We start from the raw sequence: 17245 nt of genomic DNA on the forward strand, positions 1-17245 counted from the left end.
GCTATGTCAACCTTAAAGAACTTGGTAAAAGTGAGAACAAACGACCATCCGAGCCATCTTGTAAAACTGAACAACCGAAGCAGAATGATGAAAGTCCAGGATGCACTTAGCACCCTGGTAAAATGCGCAGTGACCAGAAAAGGAGGTTTTCTGGCTACAAGGCTAAAAGCAACAGTTTGAGGTATCCACTTGGAAATGGTGGAAAACAAAGTCTTTCCTAGGGCCATCTGGAACAACGAATAAAATAAATAAATAATCAGGATTTGCGAACAAGGGGCCGTAGTGGAATGGTAAATCTCAATGGTTTCCAACTATATCCAGGCGATGAAGAGCCAACACTCTAGGATGAGAAGGATAAGCGCAGAGAGATGGTAGAGCAAAGTCTTCATTCAAGTGGAAGGCCGACACCACCTTAGGCAAGGACAGATGAAGGGAATGTGGGGAAAAAACTGCGCTAAAAACAAAAATAGATAAAAAAGCTGCTGACACTCAAAGTATAACGTGAATAGTGAAACAACAGTGTAGCGCTAATGTGAGCAATCAAAGTAGCAATGCATGTGCTTAAATGTGTTATGTGTTAAAAACAATCATAAATAGATGTGCATAGCACGGTGGACACAATAGTGCGTAAGTCCAATTGTGAATGTAAACTTCAAATAAAAAGTGCAGAGTGAAAGTCCACAGAGATCTGAAAGAAAGCTTCTTCCTGTTATGGTGACACCAGACCAATGGGGGACAGAAACAGGTTGTCTGTAGTCTTCAAGGGTAAGTAGATGGATACTCTTATCAGCTGTGATGGACACACGTCATACGATAGTGGGTCAGTAAGGCTCAAGATCCTGAATGGTCCGGATCAGGTACTGTGCACAGAAGATGGTCAAGTAGATCAGGTGCAGGATCCCCGATTCTCCGTTCCAAAGCTCCACCGGCACTGTAAGGTCAAGACAGGTATGGCCCCGAACAGCCTGGAGCAGACCAAAAAAAAAAAAAAAGAACGGTTCTTCTTTTTTGGTCTGCTCCAGGCCACCTGTTGATTGCAGTTGGGTTTTTTCGTTGGAGTCTATGAAGAGCTGTGCAGGGCCATACCTACCTTGACCTTACAGTGCCAGAATGGGCTTAAATTGCGCTGCACTGAATTGCATGTGAATTGAACAAGTATGCGGTGTGGTTCCTGTGCGCTTTACATTGGATGTACATTGTGAACCGAGCCTATAAAAAGAGCCAAGATCTAAGCTAGTGTCCAAGTGAATACACATGGGGCTGTTGCCAGACCAAAGGGCAAGACAACAAGTAGGTAATGCATTTCTTCCATCACAAACTGAAGGAAACAATGGCGATTGCAGCAAATGGGGATGTAAAAAGGCAAGAATCCTTGCGATTCCTTTGATGAAAAGAGGCTATTACATCAAATTATATGGGCTTTAGCACGCATCCTCAATGTCTGAAAATTTAGGTTCTGCTGTATTTCTTCAGCATACCGCAATGCACACAGAAGGGAAAGCGAGAGTCAAATGAGCTCTATCATTGGTGTCAGTGTCCATATTAATAACCCCCAGGATTGGTATCTGTGAATGCAATAATAGCTCCCAGCATAGGTGACATTGACCACAAGAACAACCCCCACTTGGCCGGCTGCATGTTGGACACTGGGGGCTTATAGTTTCCACTGAAAGTGCACATAAGTGAACAACTGTAAAGATCAACTCAGAGAGAGCGGGACAAAGTGGTGTTACTCCATAACAAGTGTTAACGTAGACCTTCTTGTCAGGATCAACAGCTATTATAAATTGTAATTTGCATAATTACGAAGATTGAAAATTACTTTTCCATTACAATTCCATAAAGCAGAAGTACATTTGTTGGTGGGGTGTAAGCGTTTGCCATAGTCTGCAGTTATGTACAGCATACTTGCAGGTTACAGCACGCACGTACCTCCTGCCCCCAGTCATGTGAGGTCAAGATTTCCATCAATGCTGCATCCCACCCACATACCACTATCTCTGCAAACAATTCTGCCGGTCCCGCGGCGCTCTTCTTCGGCCATTGGGTGACCACTAATGATGTAAGCACGCAGGAGTTACAGTGCCTCATGCATCTGCCTCCAATATCAACATGCGCTGTGCAGTGAACACAACAGATAAATCACCAGAAGCCAGAGTAGGTTTTTTTTTTCGTTATACAAGACCTTGCCTGTCTCTTCTGCAGAAAAATCCTACCCCTGGTAAATTTTTTTGTTAGAACCTCCGCAAGGACATAGAGTGACAGTAGCGAATGAATTACAAATCCATATATTAAATGTAACAAAAAAAATAAACTATAGAAGAATGAGAATGCTAAAGTTGCACAAAACTGCAACAGAACAGGAAATCTGACACAAAATGTTAGGAAACCTTGTCTTCAACAACAGGAAACGATTTTTCCAAAAATGCCATGACGGAAATGAAATTCATCAGGTCATATAAAAGTCTGTTTTATTATAGAAAATCCAAGACACACGGTTGTTATACTAGAAAACGGTTTAGACAGTGAGCACACACAAGCACAAACATGGAACGAGTCACTAATAACGAATAAATAAAATGTTAATTATGATGTTTTTCTAAGGCAAAGGCATGTCAGAAATGAGAAATAATCTTAGAAACCCCATTATGCTCTTCAAGGGATCTCCTGTAGCTGTTCTGAATACAAATGATCCACAACTTCAGCAATGGGTGGTCTACAAAGTGTAACAAGGTCACTCAAAACCACTGCTCTCAGCTAACTGGCTGCTATGGTCACCTTCCAAAGTCACGTGATTAGTAACACAGATTATGTACTAAAAACCCCCAAAAGGAACACACTATAGTCTCAAGTTTCTCTGGACAAAGATAACTACAATAAATGGCAGGTAAATTAGAAAATTGATACCATGGCTCATCCTTTTAGGCTGGGTTCACACCATCGCCGCATGCGGCTCCCAGCAGGGGTTCAGTGCGTCCAGGTTCATCGTTTCAGGCCGGTTTGAGTCCAAATTTTTGTCTGAAAACAGACCAAAAGACGCACAGGTCTCCTGTGCAATGCACCAGAGCCGCGGCGGAGATACGTGAACTGGCTCCATAGAGAGCCAGTCAAAAGCTCCTGCTATTGCCAAATGGATGTGGGTTCACAACGGCATGAACCCAGCCTTAGATATAAGCATACTCTATGGGGTTGATTTACTAAAACTGGAGTGCAAAAGCTGGTACAGCTGTGCACAGAAACCAATCAGCTTTCAGTTTTGTCAAAGTTTAATTGAGCATGCTGAAGTTCCAAGCAGATTGGCTACCATGCACATCTGCACCAGATTTTGCACTCTCCAGTTTTAGTAAATCGATCCCCATATGCCTCAATAATTATTGGACAAGTCTCAGTCCTAAACGTAAACGAGTAGGAATGGTTTGAGGGATGGGCCCCAACATGCAATTTAACATGCATTCCATTTAAACTACTGTATGTGCAACCTGTAAGAATATCATGGTCACCTCATCTAAGCTTGGAAGTCTCTTGATGCCTGCTCAGATTTTTTTTTTGGTACACATGGGAACATTTTAGGCCCGAAAAAATAGTGATTGTTCTAATTTTTTATGTCAACCGATATTAGTGTAAAAGCTTAGCAGTCACAAATTTTCAGTACGTAAGGATTGAAAAGCTGCAAAATTACATTTTTGTATTTGGATATGCTTTAGGTCTAAAAATATTCAGATTTATCCAGGTCATAAGATAGCTAGCAGTAGTCACAGAACAAGTCTATTTGAATGTGGCTATTACTAGCTACTAGGTATACACTTTAGGGCCGGTTCACACTGCAGGCGAGGCGACTCCGACTTGCCTCGCCGCGACCTGCAGCGGCCTCGGCGGCGACTTGCAAATGACTTCTGTATAGAAGTCAATGCAAGTCGCCCCGAGGTCACCCGAAAGTAGTACAGGAACCTTTTTTCTGAGTCGGAGCCACTCGAGTCGCTCCTCTCAGAACGGTTCCATTGTACAGAACGGGGGCGACTTGCGGGAGCGAGGCGAGGCGAGTCGTGTCGCCTCGCCCGCTGTGTGAACCGGCCCTTACCACCTATGTCAGGACAAAACAAAATGATACTGGTACAAACAATAATTCTTTGAAAGAGCCATATATTCACAGTATTAAAAAAAAAAAAAAAAAACCCAAAGACACACAAACACTTTCCTTTGTTAAAGCGAAGGGCCGTTTAAAAAAAAAAAAAAAAAAAAGTCAGCAGCTGCAAACACTGCAGCTGCTGACTTAATCAGCCCACTTACCTGTCCAGGGCGCCCGCGATGTCGGCCGCCCGAGGCCGACCCGTCCCTCGGCTCTCGGTTCCTTGTAAGGGAAACAGGCAGTGGAGCCTTACGGCTTCACTGCCCGTTTCCTACTGCGCATGTGCGAGTCACGCAGCGCTTTGTGAATGGGACGCGCTGTGTTCTGGAACACACAGTTCCCAGAACACAGCGCGACCCATTACCCAGAAGACACCGCATGGAGGAGAGAAGAAAGAAGATCTCCGCGGAGGAGGAAGAGGAAGATTAGGATTATGTGCCTAGCAACACTTTAAATGCATATTTTGTAGTAATAATAATACAAGGATACTGGACATGCATTATGAATGTTTTATGTACAGCCATAAATTACATTTTACTGACAATAGGTACAGAGGGTTCTGATGAATCAGAAGAATACCATGCAATATGTAAAGCAGCCTCTTCTCTGGACACAAATATATTTTGTTCACCATTTTAAACACAAATTAAGTCAGTTCTATTATAACACATCACATACCAGAATGTTTCTCATACAACGGCATTTACGTTTGATAGTACTACGCACCAGTTAGACTTAAAATTGCTTATACCAGTTCCAACAATATGGTTGTTTTCAATCACTTTAAATTATTATTATTTTTTTGGGTGATACATTTAAACAATGAAATATAGTAAGGTTTTTAATGTTGTAGATATGGTCAAACGTATGTGGACACTTTTCTAAATTACCAAGGATACTTTCACACTGGGGCGTTGGGGGTGCTGGCGGTGCTTTATTGTCATTTTAGCGGCAATGTGTGGCCACTAGCGGGGCAGTTTTAAAGGGTTAAAACCACACGCAAAGCGCTACTGCAGCAGCGCTTTGCAGGCGTGTTTGCAGCGCTGCCCCCATTGTTTTCTATTTAAAAGGGGCGCTTTACAAGCGGTAAATACACTGCTCCTACAGCGCTACAAAGGTGCGGCTTGCAGGACTTTTTGGACCATCCTGCAAGCACACTGCTCCAGTGTGAAAGCCCTTGGGACACTGGAGAGACAGCGGCGGCTGTTTCGGGGTGCTTTGCAGGCGCTATTTTTATCGCTGTAGCACCTGCAAAGCAGCCCAGTGTGAAAGGGGCCTAAGTGCAGGTGTTTCCAATGAAAAGTAAAGTACAAATGCTACAATATACAGGACAAAGACATTTTAGATGACGACTTTAAACCTTTTGGCAACAATTTGTGGAGGTCCTTTTCTGTCCCAGCCAAACTGTCCTCCTGTGCAAATGGTTTAAGGCATTTTTTTTTTTACTTAGGCGGCCTGCACAGAAACCCTGACCCGAACCCTTATGAACACCTTTGGAATGGAATGAAAACATTGATTGCAAGCCAGGTCTTCTTGTCCAACATCGATACCCAAACTCACAACCGCTTTTTTGTCTGGAAGGGCAACAAACACTTAAAAATCTTGTGAAAAGCCTTACCAGAAGAGTGGAGGCTATTACAGCAGCAAAATGGGACTAACTCCTTATTAATAGTCAATAGTTTTGGAAAGGGGCGTCAAACTCATATCAAGTGTTATGTCCACAAACGTTTGACCGTATAGATATGTGGTTCTTTAGAGGAGCATCGTACAGTGGGCAAAGAAAAGAAACCCTCCCCCCCCATTTTAAATAATTACATTTTGTTGCTTTGCAGGCTGAGATGAAGACAGACCATTTTTGTTTTATCCAACTGCGCAACTTATAACATCCAAGTGCAAGATATAACACCAACATGTCCGAAAATAAATAAATTTATAAACAGAATCAGTTGGAAAAAAGGATCACCGCCTCCTAAACTCTGTCAGGTGTACACAATTACATTCTCAAATGGCACACAAAGCCATCTGACGTTCAACTGTGATCAGCTGTGGCCATTTTAATTAGCTTAGCATGAAAAGAGCTTTTCTTGAAGAATTTAAGTCCCTGGAAGTGCAACTGAAGCAAACAATCAACTATGGGTGGCAAGGCACTGTCAAAAGATGTCCAGGATAAAGTTGTGGACAGGCACAAGTAGGGAGATGGATACAAAACAACTTCAAAGGCTTTATCAATGCCTAGAAGCTCAATTATTAAGACGTAGAAAGGAATTTGGTACAACACAGACCCTCCCTGGATCAGGACGTCGCTCCAAACTGGATGAAAGGGCCAGGTGGAAACTGGTCAGAGAGGCTGCCAAGAGGCCTACAACAAGTCTGAAGCAATTGTAGGAATTTATAACAAAGGGGTCGTTGTGTGCATATGACAATATCACAAATTCTCCACAAATGTGGCTTGTATGGGAGGGTTGCAAGAAAAAAAAAAGCCACTGCTTAAGAAAGGCCACATGCAGTTATGATTGAGCTTTGCCAAAACGCACATTGAAGCTTCTGAGGGCACATGGAAAAAGCGGTTATAGTCAGAAGAGACTAAAATTGAAATATTTGGCCTCAACAACAAAACGATATGGCAGGGAGAAAGGCTCACCATCCAAAAGGACACAATTTCTACACTAAAGCATGGAGTTGCTATTATATTGTAATGGAGGGGGTTTCTCTGCAGCAGGGACTGGAGGAAAAATGGATGGGGCAAAAAATACCGTCAAATTCTTGAGGAAAATCTGCCAGAAAGTTGTCAATGGGAAGACTGTTTACCTTCCAACATGACAATGACCCAAAGCACACAGCAACAATTAACATAGTGGTTGAAAGAATAAAGGCACATGTCTTTGCATGGCCTAATCAGAACTCAGACTTAAACCTCATTGAAAATCTGTGGAATGACTTGAATACTGCAGTCCACAAACGGTCAACATCAAATTTAACTGAACTTGAGCAGCTCTGCAAATGGGCACTTTGCAAACAGTGGGCAAATGTTAAGTCTACAGTAGATGTGCAAAGTTAATAGAGACATATCTCAGACTAAAAGGCTGTAATTAACCACTTCCATACTGCTGAATGTCCTATGACATCCTGGGCTTTCAGTATCTGAATGATGCCTGTCAGGAATCATTCAGATATCTTTTTTGGGCCTGAACAGTAAAGACAATTCTAGTGGCAGTTCAGCTGCGATTGTTTTTACAGGCGGATTCCTTCTCCAGCTGGCCCATCACACAGGTGAGCCAGTAGAGTGTAGAAGCACCAGAGGGAGATTTGGGGGGGGGGGGGGGCAGGAACCCTCTGGTGCTTCTACACTCTGGCTCGCCCGTGCGATCAGTGAGCCGGAGAAGGAATCCGGCGGCAGCAGAAGTTCTCCATAGAGCTGACCGAGGACCAGATGGCCCCCGCCTATCTCTACAACTCAGAGGCCAGGCGCAACGTTATGATGTCATGTGTGCCCCCCCCCCCCCCGCAATTGTAAACGCTGCCATGTGTCGTTAGGTGGAAAGCCTGAGAGTTTTTATATATTTTTTTTTTATCTCCGGCTTTCCAGCCTGGAGGAGAGATGTGGGGTATTATAGATCACAGATCTCCCCAGAAAGGGATGTTTATATTCCATATAAAAACAATAAAAATGATATTTAAAAAAAAAAAAAAATAATAATAAAGCGCCCCGTCCCCTCGGCTCGTATGCAGATGCGAACACATACATAGGTCGCGTCCGCATATGTATAGGACGCTCAAAGCACGCGTGAGGTATCGCCGAACGTTAGAGTGGAAGCAATAATTTTAGCACAAGACATCCTTTGTAACTCTAAACTGGTAACCTGTATAAAATAGGATTTTTGTACTCGCCGTAAAATCCTTTTCTCTGTAATTCACCGACCGACATAGCTCCTCTCTGTAACAAAATGGGTTACGGCCCTATCACTGGAGATTACTAGGCAAGTTGTAATACAACAACACTTCAAAACTTTTAGTTCCGCCCATGGGATGGTCCCTAGGCTACAACCCCACAGCCTGCTCAGGCAGAACTCAGTATGTCAACAAGCAGTATAACGTAAAGAGAAAAAAGGTGGGGCGGGTGCTGTGTCGGTCGGTGAATTACAGAGAAAAGGATTTTACGGCGAGTACAAAAATCCTATTTTCTCTTATATTCACCGACCGACACAGCTCCTCTCTGTAACTAAATGGGACGTTCCCAAGCAGTGCCAAACGAGGGGTGGGAAAACAGCATAAAAACTTCATCCACCATGGCAAGTGGGAACTAGTGAAACTAAACCCACAAAAAAAACAGCAGTGTGTGGAAAAAAACACCACCACATAACCGGGTATCCTCAACAGGAGTGATCCCAAAAACCGCAACTATTTGCGGAAGTAATGCAACATTGCATTAACATAACAGTACTGCGTTTTTAATCGAAAAAACAGGAACAAATATCGATTGCATATATAATTGCAACTACACGGACGCCTGCAAACCTTTGCGGCCAAAACAGGCATCAGCCGATGCACTGATGTCTACCTTGTAGAACTTGGTAAACGTATGGACAGACGACCAGGTCGCCGCCTTACACACCCGAGCGACCGGCGCTTGGTGTCGGAAGGCCCAAGACGTTCCGATTGCCCTTGTAGAGTGGGCTGTGACCGGAAAGGGGGGCACCTGCACCTTCAAGTCGTAGGCTTGTACTACAATCTGTCTGATCCACCTGGAAATGGTGGCCGACGAGACCGGCATACCCTCCTTTGGGCCAGCCACCGAAACAAACAGTGAGTCTGACTTCCCGAAAGGGAGCCGTGGCAGACAAATACACCTTCAGAGCCCTAACCATGTTGAGAACGTGAAGGGCCACCTCTTTGGGGTGCTTCAGCTTAGGACACAACGATGGTAATACAATGTCCTCATTGATTTGAAAAGCCGAGAAAGAATGGTTGCGGACGCAACACCACCTTATCCCTGTGGATGACCAGATAAGGTGACTTGCAGAGCAGACGTGGCAACAGTTTCAGTGGAGGAAAGGCGTAGATCAGCTGGTACTGATCCCACGGATCCACCAGCGCGTCCGACGCATCTGCCCATGGATCCCTTGTCCTGGACATGAATCTTGACACCTTCCGATTGAGACAGGAGGCCAATAGATCCACATCTGGTGTGCCCCACTTCAGGCACAGCAGCCTGAATATCTCCGGATGCTGGACCCAGGAGAATGGGCATTGCATCTGTCGACTCATAGTCCGCCTGCCAATTTTCCACCCCCGGGATGTAAATAGCCGACAGGGCCGGTACGTGTCGCTCTGCCCACTGAATTATGTGAGTGACCTCCTGAGCAGCGGCTGAGCTCCTTGTTCCCCCTTGGTGATTTATGTACGGCGCAGCCGTGGCGTTGTCCGACTGAATCCTGATCGGACGCTCCTTGAAGACTCATTGACCATGTGTGGAGGCACAGCCTGATCTCTCTCAATTCGATCAGATTGATCGCCAACTCGGATTCTTCCGTCGACCAGAGGCCCTGAGCCGACTGAAGCCCCATCACTCCACCCCAGCTGGATAGACTGGCGTACGTAGCGTTCACCGTCCATTTCAGAAGAAGGAACGATTTTCCAGACTGAATCACCGGGGACCTCAACCACCAGATCAGAGAGTCCCTGACTGGCTGGCTCACCTGGATCTGTCGATCCAGGGACAACTGAGATTTGTCCCATTTCAACAAGATCTCCTTCTGCAGTACTCTGGTGTGGAACTGGGCATAAAGGTACTGCCTCGAAGGAGGCTACCATGAGTCCCGGTACTCGCATGCAAAAGCGTAGCGACGACCACTTGCGGTTCATCAGTAGTTTGACCGCAGATTGGAGAGTCTGCAATTTGTCTGAAGGGAGAAAAACTCTCACTTCCCTGGAGTCCAATAGCAAACCTAGGTACTCCAGACGCTGGGTCGGCACAATCACTGACTTCTTTAGGTTCAACAGCCATCCAAATTCTTGCAGGGTCTGCATGGTGATCACCACATCCTCCTCCAATTCTGAGGCGGAAGATGCTCTCGGGAGGAGATCGTCGAGGTAGCCCATGATCGCGATCCCACGTTGTCGCAGCAATGCCAATGCGCATCCTGGATGTCTAATGACGCCAGGGAGTCCCCTTGATGGAGTGCAGCGACTACTGAGCGAACCGATTCCATTCTGAACCTCTGCACATTTACAAAGTGATTGAGGGCTTTCAAGTCCAAGATCGGACGTACCCCTTCCTTCTTGGGAACCACAAACAGATTTTAGTAGAATCCCTGGAAGCGTTCCGATTCCGGAACTGGCACAATCGCCTCCTGATTCAGCAAGTCCCTCACCGCCCCCAACGGGGCCTCCCGGCGAACCGGGGATACGGGTATGCTGGAGGGGAAGAATCTGTTTGGCGGCCAAGAGAAAATTTCTTGTAACCTGTGTAAATCAGATCGCAGACCCATTGGTCAGATAACCGGGAGGACCACCGGCCTGCAAACTCCTGAAGGCGACTCCCCACCTGAGAGATGGGTTGGGGCAAACCTTCATGCGGTAGCACTTTTGTTTGCAGGCTTGTTAGGCTTGCGGTTCCAGGGATGCTTTTGACCGTCCATGGGCATCCTGTCGGGCTGGGGACGTTTTGTCGAAAGCACCGGGCGGACGAAAAAGCCGCTTGTGAGCGGGAAAAGAGGGCGCATGCCTGCGGCGTGGCTCCTTAGCCTTCCTGGCCTGTGGGAGTAGAGTATTCTTACCACCAGTGGCATTTTTAATAATGTCATCTAGCGAGGCTCCAAAGAGCCGGTCGACAAGGAAGGGAAGATCCGTCAGGGCTTTCTTGGATGCCTGGTCAGCAGACCAGCATTTCAACCAAATCAGGCGCTTCAGCACCACAGCTGACACTGAAGCCCTGGATAACAGAGGGAGAGTATCCAGTGACGCGTCACAGACGTACTTAAGGCCTTGCACTAGTTGGTCTGCTAGTTCCACGCAGACAGGGGAGGCATTCTGCTCTCCCAATTCAGTGTAAAAAAGTTTTGCCCACTCAGTCAGTGTCTGCGACACCAGTGCAGATGCCAGTACAGGTCGCATGGCTAACCCCACAACCGTAAACAAGGAACGAGACACCGCCTCAGCCTTCCTGTCCATGGGATCCTTGAATGCAGGAGTCCCCTCAACTGGGATCGTGGTTACTTTGTTTAACCTGGATACTGGGGGGTCCACGACCGGAGGAGGCGACCATTTCTTGAGAACGCTTTCCTCAAAGGGGTAACGCACCGCCGTGTATTTGGGGACCGAAAAGGTCTGTTGCGGGCGACCCCATTCCTTGTATATGAACTTATCAAAATAAGTCAGATACGGGAACACCTTAGGTGAACGTGCTGGCTTGCGGGACCCAAAAGGGGCCGGTACATCAGCAGAGGGATCCGTTGGTTCCTGAATCTTCAGGGTATCACGCACAGCTGTCATAAGTGCTCCAACTAGCGCTTTGTCGCGCACGGACCCGGACGGGGACTCCTCACTGTCCGAACGGTCCTGGTCAGCGTCATCTGACAAGACAGAGCAGGAGTCACCGGCCTCAGCAGGACCAGAGTCTGCGTCAGAGCTCTCCCCCAGAGGACAGGGGAGTCAGGGGCCCCTTTTAAGCACCTTTATTCCCATGCACCACCTCTATCTTGGCAACGAACGAATTGAGGACCGCCGTAAGGGTGTCCATAGGGACCGCACAGTCCGCAGGTAACCCGGTTGCAATTGCCTAGATTTCGGGGGAAGAAACGCCAGTTTCTGAAGCCATGCTGACCCTACCCTGTCTGCCACCCGAAGGGGACTTAGGACAGTGACAGTCCCACCCTCCTGCTGCCGCTGGCTGAGGGGCTCCAACTTGCTGGACTCACCACCCTGGGCCGTTCCTCGCTGTATTACCGCAATGCCTGGTGATCCCCAGCGCTCCCAGATGCAGAGATAGCAGAAAACTGTGTCGGTGGCCAGCCAGTCGCACAATCGGTGAACGATCAGTGGGCAATCAAACACACGTGTTCAGAACACAGGATAACCTTCCCAGTGACCAAACAGGAAGCAGAGGGGCAGCTGCTAGAGCACAAAAACGTGGTCCGGCTACAAGAAAATGGCCGCCGGTGTTCTCAATGGGGAGATCACTAGAAAAATGGCCTACTGAAGCCAGTCTGACCCTTGCCCATACTTAAAATGGCCGCCGAACAGCGCTACGAGGGACTAGAGAAAACATGTGGCAGGCACAGCGCTGCACCAACACAGGAGCATGACTACACAGGCATCCAGCAGGACTAAGCTTCAGGACCCAGGCACCCAGCACAGCTAAAACCCCCAGGTGAGGGCCCAGACAGACAGACACACACACACACACACACACACACACTGCTCAGCACATGTACAGCCCCCCCATGAGGGGGGGAGGGGGGGAGGGAGTCAGGGACAAGGGAGAGAAGAGAGAGGGGTGAGGGGGGCCCCTGAATCGACCTCCCAGGGAATGCCCAGCTGCTCCACCCTAAGTGAACCAGTCTGTCACCCAGCCGGCTGTTGATAGAAGATCACAGGATCATTCATCTTGCGCAAAAAGCCAAGCTTCTGCATAAAAAAAAAAAAAAAAAAAAGAAGAAGAAGAAAAACACGGACCTATGGGCCCACAGGGTTCCTAGGTCTTATCTCCTCACTAGGCAAGAAAAAAAAAACGGAGTTCTGCCTGAGCAGGCTGTGGGGTTGTAGCCTAGGGACCGCCCCATTGGCGGAACTAAAAGTTCTGAAGTGTTGTATTACAACTTGCCTAGTAATCTCCAGTGATAGGGCTGACAACCCATTTTGTAACAGAGAGGAGCTGTGTTGGTCGCTGAATATAAGAGAATTTTTTTTTTTTTAAACGTAGCCTATGGAGATTTTTAAGTACCAATGTTTGGCGCCATTCCACGAGTGTGCGCAATTTCAAAGCGCGACGTGTTAGTTATCCATTTACTCGGTATAACAACATCTTTCACATTATATGAAAAATTGTGCTAACTTTACTATTTATTTTTTTCTGACATGTCGGTGTTATATCTTTCACTTGGATGTTATAAGTTGCACTGAGTAAATAAATACAGCTGGATAAAACAAAATGTGATTTTAAAAGAGTATTTTCTATTAACACTATATGTGTGTCATACCCTTTGTTGTTCTGCACATATGGTTCAAAGAAAATGAATGACACCATCTATAAAAAGGTTGGCACAACAGATAGTGGACCCCACGTTCTGTTTGTACATTTTCTACCAGGGTTATAAGACAGCTGGTTTTGATCAAATAAATCTTTATATATAAGCTTAGATTAAACAAGCATCCAACTACTTGTTGGTTGACATTTACCTTCAGCTCCAGGATGTTTAAGTACTGAGCCAGCCACCAAAACAGTAGGTGGAGGAGGGTTAAGTGTACCAGCTGCCTGGGCATGTACCAAAGAAGGAATGGTAGAATAAAACTCAGAGGGGACATTGGGGTTTGGACTAGGAGCAGTTGGGCTCATCATCCTCTCAATAGCCTGCACTAAAGGAAGGGAAAAAATAGAAAACATAAATTGGGAATCACTAGCTGGCTGCTGAGAAGCAATGGAAGAAATAGATCGCCCACAAGGACAGACAGAAGTCAGGACAAAAGGATTTCTATCTAAACACCCAAGAAAGAAAACACACAGGTGTTTGTGGATCACGAGCACACAAGATGTGAACAATTTCCCTGGTAGATTGGCTCATTATCTTTCAGGGGTAATTCAAGACAACTCCTGTCAAAATTCAAAATCAGTAATGTTTTACGGGAATTTACTGGTGGCTAGTCTGTTTTAAGAGGGGCCATTTGTTAGAACAATTCAGATATATTCACACTGGTGCTGGATTCAGAAAGACAGCCAGTGCAATTTTAGGCAAGATGCTTCCCTAATTTAAAGGTTGCAAGCAATGCTCAGGTCAATGCAAAGACAGCACATTTAGGCCCCTTCGACACAAGGTGGACTCTGGCCAGGAGTCCACCTGCTTAGTGGGGAATCCGTGTGCTTATGCAGACCAGACACAGCCCGCTCTCCTCTATGGGCTGTCTTATGTAAATAAACCGCCTGTCCATTTACACCTGACTGCCGTCTGTTAGCGGATTGGATTGGATGTTGGCGGGTGTAAATGGCCACATGTCCATTTATAGCCGCCACTCCGAAGAGGATAATGGAGGGTCCAATTGGGTACGCCTGGAAAACTGATAGGTGGACTTAATCGGTGCGCCCCTCTGAAAGGGCCTCACTTACTTAATTTAAATGTTTTTCGCAGAAGACCCACACTGTATTGGGAAAGGTTGTACCCATCAAGAGTATTCCAACGTTACCCATCAACACTCATGAGATTACTGCCTAATGGTTCCACTACAGAAACTTTGAGATGCTGACAGCTGGATTAATCATACTAATGCAAGTGAGAATGACTGTAGATTCTACAGTAAGGTCCCTACTTATGAATGCGATCCATTCCAGGAGCTCGTTCATAAGTCCAACAAAGATCAGTGCTTACAAAGGCTGTGAGTGCTGATCAGTGTTTTGGCGGATTCGCCATGAGATCACTGTTATTGGCAGCGGGAGAGGTTCCACATCCCCCTCCCACCGCTCTACCGTGCCTTCCGCCGCTTACCAGAGCCGTTGGCAGTGGTGAAGGTGTTCAGGACTTTTCTATGGCCGTGTATGGAGACGAGTGAGGGGGAAGATGGCCCCCACCCATCTCCATACTATAGCAGGGTGAAAGCGATGTCAAAACTTCACTTACGCCCATACGTCTTAAAAGGGCCATTTTTTTTTACCGCATTTTAATCCAAATATGAGATGAGGGATTTTTTTGACCCCAGATCTCATATTTAAGAGGACCCGTCATGCTTTTTTCTGGGACGTTTACATTCCTTGTAATAGGAATAAGAGTGACCCAAATTAATTATGTTTTTTAAAACAGTGAAAAAACAAAATCAAGCAAAATAATTAAGAAAAAACATTTTTTTTTTTAAAGCGCCCCGTTCCGACAAGCTCGCAAGCAGAAGTGAACGCATACGCCAGTAGCACCCGCATATGAAAACGGTGGTCAAACCACACATGTGAGGCATCACCGCAATCATTAGAGTGAGAGCAATAATTCTAGCCCTAGACCTCCTAACTCAAAACATGCAACCTGTAGAATTTTTTAAACATCGCCTATGGAGATTTTTAAGGGTAAAAGTTTGACTCCATTCCACGAGTGGGATCAATTTTGAAGATTGACATGTTGGGTATCAATTTACTTGGCGTAACATTATCTTTCACGATATAAAAAAAAAAAATATTGGGATAACTTTACTGTTGTCTTATTTTTTTCATTCAAAAAAGTGAATTTTTTCCTAAAAAAAGTGCGCTTGTAAGACTGCTGCGCAAATACCGTGTGAAAAAAAGTATTGCAACGACCGCCATTTTATTCCCTAGGGTGTTAGAAAAAAACAATATATAATGTTTGGGGGTTCTAAGTAATTTTCTAGCAAAAAAAATAAAAACGGTTTTAAACTTGTAAACACCAAAATCTCAAAACGAGGCTGGTCCTTAAGTGGTTAAAAGGTTCGTATGTAGGGGACTTACAGTACAAATAAATATAGCTACTGGGTTCTAGCTTTTCGAAAATGGTACTTTCATACCTCATGTAGTATACAATTGTTGTAACTACGATTTTCAGTACAAAGCCAATTTTATCACATAATTTATCAAGAGTATATTGTACAGTAAGCCCTTAACAAAGTTGCTATTAGATGTTAAAGGACAACTGAAAATTTGGTATAAGTTGTCCTTTAATGAAAACAGCCACAATCCTGAGTGTATCCATCTGGTCTGATACTTACCTTAGTCCTCAATCCAGCAATCTTTACCATGTAGCCCTGCTGCAAAAGCCTTGCTTCTAAAAATATTTTCTTCTGGACCTTTTCAATACGTGCATGCGAGCTGTGGCCCCATTCAGTCCTATGGGGAGAGCTATACTTGGGCAGGACTACTGGAGTCTGCCAGGAGTAGAGCTCCCCATAGTAATGACTGGGGCTGTGGCATGCATGCGCCACAGTGCATTTTCATGTATGATCATCATGTAAGCTCTTATATAACAACAGTTGATTTATCAAAATTAGGTATTGACATCCGTAAAAGACAAACATACAGTTGGAACAAAGTAGTGCGCTAAGCAAAACAGCCACCTCCCTGACTTCAACCAACCTGATGTGATAATCACCTTGCCTCAGTCAGGCTTCTGAAAAAGTCTTCTCTGCCTGCACATGCATGCCACAGTCCCATTCATTACTATGGGGAGCTGTACTCCTGGCAGACTCAAGTGGCCCTGCCCAAGTATAGCTCTCCCCATAGGAAAGAATGGGGCCACAGCCCTCATATGCGCATATTGAAAAGGACCTGAAGAAAACATTTTCAGAAGCAAGGCTTTTGCAGCAGTGCCACATGGTGAAGATCCCTGGATTGTGGATAAAAGGGATCAGACCAGATGGATACACTCAGGAGAGTGGCTGCATTCATTAAAAGGACAACTTATACCAAATGTGCAGTTGACCTTTAACATCTAATAGCAACTTTGTTAAGGGCTTACTGTACAATATACACTTGATAAATTATAGCTCATCCATCAACACAGCATTACTCATTGTACAAATTACATACGCTGTGCTGGGTTATGAGGTCAATGAGCCAATCAGTATGGGAAGAGTTAGTGGAAAACCAACAGGTATCAGAAGGCACACCAACTACTAAGCACTGCTAAGCCACGAAAAAGTGTTAATGAGAACCAGTCTCCTGCAGAGAGAGAGAGAGAGGAGTGGTAAAATATGAGTAAGTCATGCGTCTAACCTCTAGTGATGAAGCTATAACAGATCACACAGACTCTTGCTTCTTTTTCCAAGTACTGCAGTTTACACTTCTGACTGCAACAGACTGAACAGAAAACCTGGAAAAATAAAACCAGAAATATAAACAAACTTACTGTACAAGACTATATATGACCATAGACTACAGAAGGCAGATTTTCAGCTAATGGCAGGGTAAAGCCTGGT

The 17245-nt window shown here is 45.5% G+C and overlaps 1 protein-coding gene across 2 annotated transcripts in view; it reads right to left on the minus strand.

Annotated features, from left to right (window-relative positions):
- The window catches only part of ZFYVE16 (zinc finger FYVE-type containing 16), an 82996-nt gene that overhangs the window by 46301 nt on the left and 19450 nt on the right, over positions 1–17245 (minus strand). Inside the window, exons 4-5 of one of the 2 annotated variants that reach the window (XM_077462468.1) lie at positions 17043–17139; positions 13523–13699 (exon numbers count right to left, since the gene is read on the minus strand). In XM_077462468.1, the coding sequence (XP_077318594.1) occupies positions 13523–13699; positions 17043–17139 (274 nt within the window). The remainder of the gene's footprint in view (positions 1–13522; positions 13700–17042; positions 17140–17245) is intronic. The other variant, XM_077462469.1, reaches the window with a different exon arrangement.

Source organism: Lithobates pipiens, unplaced genomic scaffold, assembly GCF_037356315.1.
Source record: "Lithobates pipiens isolate NorthernLeopardFrog02 unplaced genomic scaffold, aLitPip1_a1.2 Scaffold_3, whole genome shotgun sequence".
Classification (NCBI taxonomy): domain Eukaryota; kingdom Metazoa; phylum Chordata; class Amphibia; order Anura; family Ranidae; genus Lithobates; species Lithobates pipiens.